This window comes from Cuculus canorus, chromosome 2 (assembly GCF_017976375.1).
Source record: "Cuculus canorus isolate bCucCan1 chromosome 2, bCucCan1.pri, whole genome shotgun sequence".
Classification (NCBI taxonomy): Eukaryota; Metazoa; Chordata; class Aves; order Cuculiformes; family Cuculidae; genus Cuculus; species Cuculus canorus.
In genome coordinates, this window is record NC_071402.1 from 99,982,419 (window position 1) to 99,995,449 (window position 13,031).

General features: G+C 39.2%; 1 protein-coding gene across 9 annotated transcripts in view; it reads left to right on the top strand.

Moving 5' to 3' along the window:
- ADNP2 (ADNP homeobox 2) overlaps positions 1-13,031 on the top strand; it is a 36,890-nt gene that overhangs the window by 8,565 nt on the left and 15,294 nt on the right. For 3 of the 9 annotated variants that reach the window (XM_054057105.1, XM_054057107.1, XM_054057106.1), the window contains one exon: positions 8,499-8,588. In XM_054057105.1, the coding sequence (XP_053913080.1) occupies positions 8,499-8,588 (90 nt within the window). Of the gene's footprint in view, positions 1-7,350; positions 7,495-7,532; positions 8,031-8,498; positions 8,589-12,515; positions 12,670-13,031 lie in introns of those variants that run through there. The other 6 variants (XM_054057110.1, XM_054057108.1, XM_054057109.1 and 3 more) reach the window with 5 other exon arrangements.

Below are 13,031 nucleotides of genomic sequence, written 5' to 3' on the forward strand. Positions count from 1 at the left end.
TTCTCTCCTGACACTTCAGTGTAGAAATATTTTGATGATACTAGTTTTTTTGCTATGAAATTGATTGCGGTCTAACTCTTTGGTTGCAGTATAGGATTTAATGGTCAATGAGAAAGAAGGCATTTTGTGTTTGGTTGGTTGTTTTCTTGGGGGATGGTGTTTGGTTGGTTGGTTCATTTTTAATAAATGGTGGGTGATGGGTAACTCGGTGAACATTTCCCTTCTGGAAAAAGCTCTGTGAAATGTTGACCAAAAAGTACCATTTCAGATTTTTGCGAATAATTCTCTCTCAACCAAGTTCATAGCTTCAGTTTGATTATTCCAGGTAATCTGAGGCTGGTTTTGGTGTAAATTTAGCAGCGAGAAGAATGTTTTTTATAACTTCATTTGTACTCTGCTCATATGGAGATGCAATTCCATTTTTTGGTAGAGTAGGGTGTGTTGTGTCTTAATAGGTGAGAAGTAGCTTTTTTTCTCCTCACGTATTAAGATTGATTTCTGGACATCATCCCTGTGAGAAGGCTGGACAATTTAGGAAATGGCGTGAAATGATACGATAGAAACTTGACCTGCTATGTGGTCTTAAAATCAGTGTTATATTATTCTAGTAAGGCTTGTTAATGGACAGTAGTTTGAGGAGGGTGAAGAAATTTCATGTATGGGTACTATCTCGGTAGCTTGGAGACAAATGGATTAGTTTTTAAGCTAAAAGTTCTTGATTGATCTCTGCTAGGAGGAAAACATGAGCCCTTTTGTGCTAGATTATTAATTTGATTCTCAAAGTAGTACTTTAGGTATACTGCAATGTCAGAGGCTTTCCTTTAGTAAACCATTTTAGCTTTTTAACCTCTTCATTTAAACTCTGTTTTATATTTTTGTTCTGGAAAACAGTGATGGTCTTAATACAGAGGGGAAAACAGTTCTTATTCTTAAAATACTTTTCTCTTGAACTTGGAAGTACTTACTATGCATCAGGATTAATTGGGCTTCTTGGAAGGTTTTTATTCTCTTCTTGTTACCTTTCCCTTCTCTTGTTTTCTGCCCCCCCTCAAAGTCAGAAATGAGGGAGGGGCATAACAAGTTAGCCAATCAAAGCTTGCTTCTGGGACATCAGAGTAGCCAGTTGCAGCATTGACTGATTGTAGTAATAAGAATGGTTATCCATCTTTATCAGTGAATATGTGTCTGGAGGAAATAGCCATTTCAGCTAAATTATCTACACTTAACTGCCACATGCATTTGATTTGTGGGAATCTCGTGTTCAAGTCTCTTGGTGGAGAGTACTCAAACCAGAAGCAGAACATATTTTGGGTAGCGTATAAATGTCAAGAAAACTTTTATAGCGGTGTGTAATTCACTCCAGTGTGTTTGGCTGAAGAATTGTTAGTATTACCTTATCAAGCATATGTAAGAAAACCAGTGTGTTCTCCAAGGTTGTGGGATTTCTCTTATTCCATGTAACTGTTATCCCAAACCTCATGGGATTGTTTACCTGGTGTGCAAGCCAGTAACACAGAGTTGAGGTAATGAATTTTATTCAGTTTGTGCGAAGTGGGTTGCTAGTTAAATAAGCTCACAAAATAGCACACTTCAAGAAAACGTCACACAATGTTTATCCTACTCTTCCTTTACAAATCTCTGCTCATAATTACATCAGACTTACGCTTATTGGTTGTCTGTCTCTTTTTATTAATAATCTGTGTCTTACTGGCTGTTGCAATCCTCGCTTGCTATGTAAATTAACTGTGCATGCCCTCAAGTTTTGGGTGAAAGGGTTTCTTTGGCCAGTGTTCTGTGAGGGGTTTGTCACCTCTATTACCTTTGTCCCGGTTTCTTCAGTGATTCTGCTGAATTCATGTTAGTTTGCAAACCATCAGCTTAGGACCTTGTGGAGACAGTACTCCTTTTTGTTTAGACAGGTGCCTTGATTTAAGGCCTTGCATGTTCTTTTTCATGCACAAAGGAAGCTTGATTACTTTTTACAGATCACTAACAGATGCTAACCTGGCTTAGAGAGAATGAGGCTTTACATTAGGCTCTTAATGTACAGTAACTGAATCATATTTTCAGTTGTGTTTTTACATTTGATTCTCTTATTCCTCCCTTTAAGACTTGACTATAGACCAATCTTATTGTCAGACAAAACTCATTTCTATTCTGTGGCTGTAACACTTATTCCTGTGTAACTAATATTAAAGAGCAAGAAATTTGGCCAATAATTACATTTTTAAAACACCCAAACATGAGGCAAACAATCACAATGTATCACTAGTACTGTTAAGTTTTGTAATAAACTCTGTAACTATCCTGTTAGGGGAAAATCCTAATCCATGCAAAATTGTTTACTGTCCCGTGTCCGTTGCTTTTATATTTCAGTTTGGTTTTGCCACTTGTTGAACGATATTTAGTTGTTTTTTTCTCACTCTTCTGTTATATTTGAAATGTGTACACTGAATCTCCTGGCTGGAAATCATGTATTGGAATATGTAACGGCAGTGGGGATTGGTGATTCAAATATCTTTTTAAAGGAAGTAGAATGTCTGTTAGAGAGATCAAATACTTTCTGAGCATTCCTTCCCTTTTAATATACATTTCGTCATTGCTGACAGCAAGACCATTAACTGGATACGATTTTCCATAGGCTAATTCATAGAACCATTAGGGTTGGAAAAGACTTCTTAAGATCATCAGGTCTAACCATCAGCCCAACTGCCATGCCTACTAAACCATGTCCTTAAGCATCATGTTTACACATCTTTTAAATATCTCCAGGAATGGAGACTCCACCACTTCCCGGGGCAGCCTGTTCCAATGCTTGACCACTCTTTCAGTACATAAGTTTTTTTCTGATATCCAATCTAAATCTCTTCTGGTGCAACTTGAGTCCATTCACTTCTTACTCGGAAGAAGAGGCTAGTGCCCACCTTGCTACAATCTCCTTTCTGGTACATCGAAAGGACTTAACTGTTTCTCTTGCTGGGGGGTTATCCTAGCCCTCATTAAGGCTAATGGTAAAACCTCTATCCATTTTAGTTGATTCTCTTGGCATAATTTGGCAATTTGTTTTTTGAGGGTCTGATTTATCCTCTCTGCTTTACCACTGAGGCACCCAAGGGGTATTTAATTCCCATTTGATCTCTAATGAGTTATCTAAGAATTTAGATACCCCTTTTACCACTTTTGCGACAAAATTATGGCCATTATCTGATGACAATCCTGGTATTTCGAATCAAGGAATTATTTCTTTTAACAGCTTTGTGGTTACTTCCCTGGCTTGGTTGGTGTGGCATGAGAAACCTTTTTCAGGCTGGCCGGAAACTATCTACTAAAACAAGAAGATACTTGCAGTTTCTATTGCACCTGGGGTAATTCCTTTCATTAAACTTCCAGGGACAGGTTTCTGTTGAATTTTTTGGTTATTTCTACAACAGAGAAGGCATTTTGTAGTAATGGTATCAGCTAGACTTGGCATTGGTGTCTTTGGTCCTTTGTGTTGTTTGATGCTGTTAATCATAGCATCTGCTCCTATGTGAGTGTGTCTCTGCAAACTGGTAGTATTGTGACACGTCCACATCTTTATGTGCAGGGTTTAGTGCTTCTTGAACTTCGTCTTGTAGAGCAGCTCTGCTTTCTGATTACCTTGAATTACAGTTCCTTTTCCCTTTTGGGGGGCTTTATTGTGAATTATGGCTACTCCCTTTGGTTCCAATACTACTTGCAATAGGTCCAAAATCCTTGGCCCATATTTAATGAGTGTTTCTTGAGAACTCAATAGTCCTCTTTCTTTCCATTTAGCTATCAATTCTGTATTTTGCTGAGGCCAATGTTGAGCTTCAGTTTCTTTGTCAATGGTCAGTACTACATACCCGGCTTTCCTTTCTCCTTTGTATACAAAGCTGCTGCCATCTATATATTGCCCTTTCCTTGGAACACTGGCACAAGTAATGGGACAGAAGAGCCTGATGTTTTTTTTTTTCTGCAAAAGAAGTGGGAGGAGGGGCAGGCAGGATATAAAAATAGTATGTATTGTAAGTTTTTAATTATGTAGCTGACTTTTAATGAATATTGAGGGCATTGTCTGACAAGCCAGATGAACCCAAGCATACCCAGAAAGAAAGGACAGTGCTAAACAAGGTCTCAATGTGGCCACCAGCACTACAATTTCTTTTTCAACTCAGGTGAACCTTCCCAACAGCTTTTCTGTAATCTCTAATAGGGTGTTAGCTCATATTGAACAATGTAGTCTATTTGGGTTTGATACTATTCTAATGCTCCCTTTCGGACAATGAAAAACAGTCACTACATGAGTATCATTGGTTCAAGTATTTGACAGTTTACGGTCTTGATGCTACTGATTCATCCAGTTTCAGTTCTCTGTCTGACTCAAAGGACTTCAAGCCGTGGATCTAGGTGAGAAGGTGGTGTCACCTCTTCAGGGATTCCCTCAGTAGGGTACCATGGGATAAAGCCCTGGAAGGGGAGGAGGCAAGAAAGCTCTTTATCAGGGAATATAGGAGAGGATGAGTGGTAACGGTTTTAAACGCAGAGATTTAGATTAGATATTGGGAAGAAATTTTTCTGCTGCTAGGATCTGGAGGCACTGTCTCAGGTTGCCCAGAGAAGTCATGGATGCCCCATCCCTCGAGGTGTTCAAGGCCAGGTTGGATGATGCTTTGAACAACCTGATTGAGGTGGATGTTGCCCTGCCCATGGCAGGGTATTTGGAACTGGATGGTCTTTGAGGTCCCTTCCAACCCAAACAATTCTTTGCGTCTGTGATTCCAATTTTGATGTTTGGAACTGCAGTTCTGCAGATTTCTACTTTTTCATTACAAAATGACAATTACAAGTCAAATGCTTGTTGGCCTTCTAAGATATCATATCCCAAACACTGAACTCATTCTTGGGCTACTTGTGCTGTGCTCTTAGATACTTGGTACCCAGGCAAATCTAAAAAAGGTTTGGTATTTCAATGTTAGTTTTTGCAGACAGTCATCTCTCCAATCAGTCTCAATAAGAACACCATCTCTGTATTGTAGCAATGTAATATTTTGATTATCTTGCCGTTGTCCCAGTTCTTTTGCCAGTACGTTATCAAATAATGTAGGGCTCTTCTTGAATAATTGTGGTAGCACCATCCAGCATAACTGCTTTCCTACCTGTTGTTGTGTTGCCTTGCTCGGAGGCAAATAGTATCTGGTAATGTCCATTTATTGGGGTACAGAAGAAGGCATCTTTCAGATCTAGTATAGTAAAACACTTGTTAACTACAAATCCAAAGACTAAGATATAAAGTTAGACGCCACGAGATGAACATCTGCTGTAGTTTGATTGCCTGCGGGTGCTGGACCAGTCTATGTTCTTGAGGTTTAGGTTTCTTTACAGGTGGAATGGGAGTGTTGTATTCAGATTAGCATTCTCGCAAAATTCCAAACTTTCATTAGGGCTTTCAGCACCTTTATGGCTTCCCAGTTTATTGGGTATTATTTCTTTCTTTCTGGTTTGACTCCTAACTTCAATTCTGTATTTGACAGACTTGCATTTTGTGCTGTTCTCATTTCTCTGTAGCCCAAATAAAAGGAATTATGGCATCTAACACTTCATTAGGAATATTGTTCTTTTTTCCTTGATGGCTCTAATCTCGGGAATCCACTAAGGGACATGGTTGTGCTTTCCATGCCTTCTCTGGAAGAATATGTAACTGAACTGCATTTTCAAAAAAAGGTTAATTGTGTGCGAAGTACAAAATAAGTCTCTCCCGAGCAGCGGCACATTTGGCATATAAAGCAATTAATTTAGTTAATTTAGTATCACCAATTGTGCACTTTTAGCTTTAAAAAAGGTCTGATCATTTGCTTTCCCATTGCCCCAATGATAGGAATAATAAATTTACTTAAAGATCCCTTACAACTAGTAACAGAATGTGTGGCTCCACTGTATTAAAAACAATAAATAGTTTAATTCCCTAGCTTTACTGGAACCAGGGGATTGGCTAGGGATGTTTCAATGATATCCCTAGTCCTCCTCAATCTAGATCTGTTTCTGCTCACAAGTTAGCTGTCTCCCTGTTCTCTTTTTGGTGGTTATACAGTGAGGGCAGTCTCTTTTCCAGTGTCCCTCTTGCTTGCAATAGGCACATTGGTTTGTTCTCAAAGGGAAATTTCTGCTGTGTTTTGTTATGACCTCAAGTTGTGTTTTAAATCCTCCTCTGGCATTTCCCTTGTCTCTACCTCTCCCTTGGCCATCTTTTAAAGCTGCTAATAGCGAAACCTGTAATTCTGCTAGTTTTCTTCCCCCCCTACTTCTTTCCTCTTATTCTAAACTTCATAATCTTCATATTAACTGCGAGATCGACATTCCATTTGCTCCATCCACTTTCTATAATTTCTTTCTAATATCTGACACAGACTGACCAGTGAACAACATGCTAAATAATTTCATATTACTTGCACTGTATGGATAATTTCTGTCTAATATACCAGTTGGTTCTTAGTGATAAAAGCAAATCTACATATGGTAATTTATGCAAATCACCCCCCCCCGCTTACAAAACAACATTAATTGTAATATTGTACTCCAAGGATCCATCTTCACACCATTTTTCTCCCATCTAATTGGTATTGTGGCCACCATTGATTACAACACCATATTAAATTTGTCTTAGTTGGGGCATCCCCTCCAAATTTTTTCCAGTAGTTGAGGATGCACCCAAGAGGTGACCAAAGAGGAACTTTCTGGGAAGTAGCAGCACCCATTACAGAACCAGAATCAGAACATAGGATTATTTTCCCTTTGTTTGTAACCAGCAGCTTATAGAATTTCCTTCTTTAATCTTACATGTAGAAATAAGATAGTTATAAAATAGAGAAACTAGATCAGAGCCAGCATTTCATACATGAGAAGCAGACCAGAACAAAGGGGTTAAAATTTCCTTCATTAACCTTGTGTGTAGAGAGGAAATAACCAAGGTTACAGCCCTGCTGTATGTCTTTTTTTTCCTGATGCATCTTATGTAGTATTTATCTGAATACTTCCAAAGAGGTCCAGCTATCCTCCCGCCTTTACCCGCGTGATACCTCTGTAGTGTTGCACTGTTGAGCTGTTGCACTGTTGCACTCATCTGCAGAAGAGGAGCTGATGGAGTGCCCAGTCAAACAGGTCAGGATGTGCTCTGGAGTCCAGTCAGGCCTATTCTCCCTGTTTGACTTGGCAAGATGAATCTGGGCAAGGCTGTCAGTGAGGTCCCATCTGAGTTGCCAAAATCTTGTCTCAGAACTTGGTGAGATCCTTTGCCTGGTGTGCAATGGGACAGCACAAAGGTTCTTTCTAAGGTGTGTGGTTTTTTTTCAGAGAAGGTTTGGCTGAAGGGCAAATGCGTGACTCATTCAGTGCCTGAATGCTTATAAGAATGGAAGGGGGTTGTTTATTGTTGCCCTGAGCTCTTCAGGATTCTCCTTGGGAAACTGGAAGCTAGAAAGCTTATTGCAAAGTTAGGTAAGTTTTTCTAAATTCTTGAGATATTAACTTAAATTATCACTGGCATGACCTTCTGGCTCGCTACAATCTACAGTACACAAAGGGGTGCTCACATTTGCATGGTGTGGACAGGAGCCCAGTGTAGACAGAGTCTATGTTAAGTAGGACTTTGTATTTACTTGACTGCTAGAGGCTTTGTTTCTTTATGTTGCTCAGTATAGCCTGTGTTGTAAATTTTGCATGAATATTGCATTGGTTTTTTTACCACAAACTATTAGATTTGTGATTGTACAACCTGTGTTTCATCTAAGATGCTGTAGTGTATTGTTGAAGCTAGCCTAAGGTCTTCAGAAATGCCTAGCAAACAGGAACCTAGGTTTTTGGTTTTGGGTTTTTTTCCATTAAACTTGTTTGCATATGTATGACCTCAGAAAACTGGACAGGACTTGAGGATTTTGAGTGGTAGCTGGCTTTGTCTTAAGGAACACAAGCTGATGGACTTGATTGGAAGAATGCTGTAAGGGAAGTTGTTGACCCCAATATGGTTTTTACAGGTATGATAATACTGCTGCTTTTACAACTTGAGAAAAAATAACTGCTGTTCTTTGAAATGAGCTTCTGGGAAAGTCTTTGTCATTATTAAGTTCTAAGCATAGCAGTGCTATGAAGATTTAGCGCTAAAACCTGTTGCAAACTAAACCATAGAGGCAAGCTAATAAATTGAAGTAGATAGTGAAGTGTTACAGGTTTAAGAGGAGGAAGGTAGAGGGAGAAAATATCTTTGCTCACTGAGAAGTTGTCTATAAGCAATGAAATCAAAGTGTAAATGAAAGAGGGGTCAAAGAAGTAATTTCTTTGAACTGAATTTTGAGACCCGTATCTGAATGCTGTATGGAATTTCCATCCATCCTACATTTGTGTAGTTTTTCCTTTTTTTTTTCTCCTTGCTTTGTATTGAGGCTTTCTTTTATTCAGAACAGACTGTAAAAGCAGATTATTTCTTGTTTTCTTTTTTCTTTTAGAATCTTAAAAGTTTTGACCCAGGTGAAAAACACTTTTGTAGCACTTCATGGAGTGATGTCGCTCCCTGGGAGTCTGTGGGCAAAAGGAAGGTATGTGTATTTGTATTAGAAATACATGGGTGTACCTGTGGAGCTGCTGAATTTTATCACTTTCAGAATTTTTGGAAAAGTTAAAATACACCTTTTAGCTTTAACATCTGAGTATTCCAGGTAAGTAGTAAGCCGGGGAATAATCTTTCCTTTCATCTGTTCTTCTCTGTAATGCAGCTGGTTATATATTTTGTTTGCCGTCTTTAAGGATACAACACTGAACATCAGTATTTACCATGTTGCACTAATGTTCTGCCTTTTTAGCCTAATCTGATATGTAGGCTTAACATGCTTTTGTATATTATGTGCTGCTTTTATTGGAAGGGTGAAAGCATAATTGCGTAGGTGTGAATGGACTAAGCTGAAATTATTAGCTGCTTGGGATACAATTGCAGTGGAAAACATATTCCTGTTACATTTCAGTATGCGAAATGGCTTTTAGTTTCATATAGCTGGAATCTTTTGAGAGGCTAGAATGTACGAGAAGGACAAGGTTGTTGACATAAAGAAACCAAATCATTTATATAATTTTATATTCTAGCAAGTTTCTAAGGTACTATGTAGTGCATAGGAGTGTATCCAGAAGAAAAGGTAGTCTTTTCTCAGTCTTGCTGAAGAGTCGTAGGACTCCTGATTGCTTCCATGAGAAAGGCCTGTCCGCAATGTATAAACAGTGTCGAGTCTGCTCTTTTAATCCTGAATCAAAAGGTAATGGTTTAGAATAGTGCCCTGATGGTTTGCCAGGAGTTTATCTGCTTTTACAATCTTTAAAGCAAAGGCTGCCACGTTTAATAGCTGCATTTTTTTTAACAAAACCTCAACATACAGGATGACTGAAACAAAAGCCACTCTTTGCTAAAAAAAAAAGTCTTTGCTAAAGTGTCATTTAGTAGAAGGTGACCCCCCCTGCCCTTCAGGACCTTTGTCTGCTTTGTCTCCTAGTTCTGCTTTCATGAATGTGGGTTCACACATTTAAGACTAGAGGTTCATCTGTTCGCTTGAATTTGTGAATGACTTGTTTGAGTAGGTCCATAGAGACAGATTGCATCTAGCCTCTTAGTGCCACTTCAGATGAAGTTTACTGTTATCTTCAGTCAAGATTGCCTTTAGTTTAGGTGAATGGAATAACTCCATTTAATGGTTATGATGGTCTCTGTTTCTTTTATCTTCCTTTTTTTCCCTTCTTTATGCACATGGAAAATTCCTTTTCATAAGGTCTCAGTCTCAGGTCTCATGGCTGCAGTCAGCATGTTACCTTGAGCTCTAGTCTTGCTTATTTTGTCTTTTTTGCCTTTTCCTCTGCCTTCTGACTAAAGAAAGAAATTCGGTGTTGGGAGAACTTCTGTGTTACTGGAGCAGGGGAGATTTCCCCTTCCTCCCCAGACATGAAACAGAAGAGGAGAATGAAGACAGAGCAAGTGAAGCTTCCTGTCTAAAACTTAAGATGAATGGGTTTTTCTTTTTCTGCCTTCCTTCCACAGTACTTTAGGAAAAAATTATAAGCCACTTTAGTGAAAATGGAAAAGAGCTAAAAGCCACTTACTAGAGAGGAAATCTTTGTTCATCCCTATTATTTGGAGAGACACCAAGCAGAGACACCTGATCTGTTACCAAAAGGGAGTAGCACAGATCCGGATTCCATTAGTCAGTATGACCAGTAGTATCTGTATCTGTCTGAAAAAACAAGATTGGAATCTGATCTGATGAACTTCAATGTAGAGCTTGTAATGTGTTGCTGTGGAACAGATTTGCCAAGCTATGTCGTTTGGATATTAAGCTTGTCCCTATCCACTTTCTTTGGACAGGCATAGTTCATTGATACGTATAAAATTCATGTATCTTGACATCATGCTGCCTTGACTTGGGAGAAAAGAAGTTCAGGATGTTCTATTCCAAAGTTGTTGCTGTAAGGGGAAAAGAAGTTGTTTGTGCTACACTGGAAACTCAGTAGGTTGGAGATGTCTAGTTGAGTTAGTGGTTTCTACTGTTCATGCTATTTTTAGGGAGATATTAATAATTCTAGAAGAATAATTCTAGAAGAACTTTGGTTTTTGGAGGCTGTGAGTCTTTCTGCTTTTCTCTAAATTGTGGGGAACGTGGGAAGTGTTACTGCATTTTGGGGTATGTTCTTTGGAGTGGTACTAGGTAAGTTTTCTTAAACTCCTCTAATGAGCCTTTTTGGATTCTGTTTGTACAGTTTGGGGTTGTGTTGGTCAATCTCCAAGACAATTTTTCTGAAGTGGCTTAAAATTCTTACTTTTAAAAATTTTCTATAAAATTGAGATGCCTTTAGTAAACTGTAGCAGTACTTGCGAATATAAAAAGCAGCTTAGGTGTGTATGCAAGGAGAACATGCTGACAGAATTATTTTCTAAGGTATCTGTGTGCAAGAGCTATATTTTGTATAGAAAATATCCGAGTAGCAGACTCCCACATACTTCTGGTGAAACAGAATTTCTTTGGTATTTTTTGGTGGTGATTTTTTTTTTTTTTGAGCTAAATAGTGGAACTTTAGGCTTTGTCCTTATTTGATAGAATTTGAGGTACAGAACTTATTTTTTTTTTCTTTTGCTGAAGTCTTGTAATTTTTATCTCCATCAAAAAAGAAACAGATGTATGAAGACACGGAACATTATTTCCCCTATACTTAGCAGTATGCAGGTACTGCAGGGGTTTCTTAGTAGTATACTGCAATGCTTGTTTGTGTAAGGAACAAACACCACTGATATGGAGTAGTAAATTAATTCAGGACTTGGACCACTTGCTTGCAAAGTGCAGTGTTCTCTTTGCACCTAACAATTTGCAAGATTTGGCAGCAAGGAAATATTTACAGTGTATTAGACTATGGTATAAGTTTATGGAGACAGAAAGGCTCAAACCAGAAATGAGGTGTGGAGGAAAGTAAAGGATGTATAAGCCCAGTATTTAAAAACACATAAGCTTTTCTAAGACTCGGACAACCAATTAAAAAAAGCAGTCGCCTTTCTTTGTGACCAACTTCTTCAGAAGTAAGGCTGGTGATGCTTTAGATAATGTTCTGTATACTTTATTAGTTGACTAGTGTCAGTGGCCTTTCTCTACTCAATATACTTTAAGGAAAGATGGAAGCATCTAATTTACTGTGATGCTGTTTACTAGCAGCTGAAACCAGACACATGAAGACTGTAAGTAGACCATAATTCACTGATACCTTCAGCAGCCTTAGCCAGTGGGTGGCTTTATCTAACCCAGTCTTTTGAATTTGGAATTTAGATTTTGGTTATCATCAGGAGATTCTTCCAGTATTGCTAGTAGGTGACAACCTTCATGGCTACATGAAATGGCAAAAGACCTGCACTAACTTCTGCTACAGTTCTTCATGAGATGACTGTGACATGTATGTGAGTGATCTAGGTAGGCTGGGTACTGTAGTGGTGGGACAGCATGTTCCCTTTGGATGATGTTTCGTAAGGGACAGAAGTCAGTAAGGTGACAAACACGTCTGAGGGAAGACTTCCATTAGATGTTTGAAAGTGCAAACCAGTCACCTGGAAGTTGCTGTGAATGAGTTCTGTAGTTTTTGGCAGGAGCCAGGGTTAGCTTCCTAGGAAGTTGATAAGAAAAATGGTTGACAGCTTTTTGGAGAGAGTGAATCATAGAACTGTTGGGTTGGAAAAGACATTTGAGATAGTAGAGTCCAACTGTACCTGTCCACTACTAAACCATATCCCTGAGCACTTCGTCTACCTGTCTTTTGAATACCTCCAGGTATGGTGCTTCAACCACCTCCCTGGGCAGCCTCTGCCAGTTCCCAGTAACCCTTTCAGTGAAAAAATTTCTCCTGTCTAACCTGAACCTCCCCTGGTGCAACTTGAGACCATTCTCTCTCATCCTGCAACCTATAACTTAGAAGAGACCAACACCCACTTCTCTACAACCTTCTTTCAGGTAGTTGCAGACAGTGAAAAAGGTCACCCCTCAACCTCCTCTAAGACTTGTGCTCCAGCCCCTTCACCAACTTCGCTGCTCTTCTCTGGACATGCTCCAGGACCTCAATGTCTGTCTTGTACTGAGGAGCCCAAAATTGAACACAGGATTCAAGGTACAGGCTCAGCAGTACAGAGTACAGGCTCAGAATCACTTTCCTGGTCCTGCTGGCCATGCTGTTTCTTATACAAGCCAGGATGCTGTTGGCCTCTTTGGCCACTTGGGCCACTAATGGCTCATGTCCAGCTGCCTGTCACCCAATGCCCCCAGGTCCTTCTCTGCTAGGCAGCTTTCCAGCCACTCTTACCCAAGCCTGTAGCGCTGCATGGGGTTGTTGTGTCCGAGGTGCAGGACTTGGCCTTGTTAAACCTCATACCATTCATATGAAAAGTCATGCTGTCAAGTGACATATTATTGAGGAAGCAAGCTACTATGTAGTGGAAGGTAGTTATGTTTATTTTTATACAGTTAAAATAA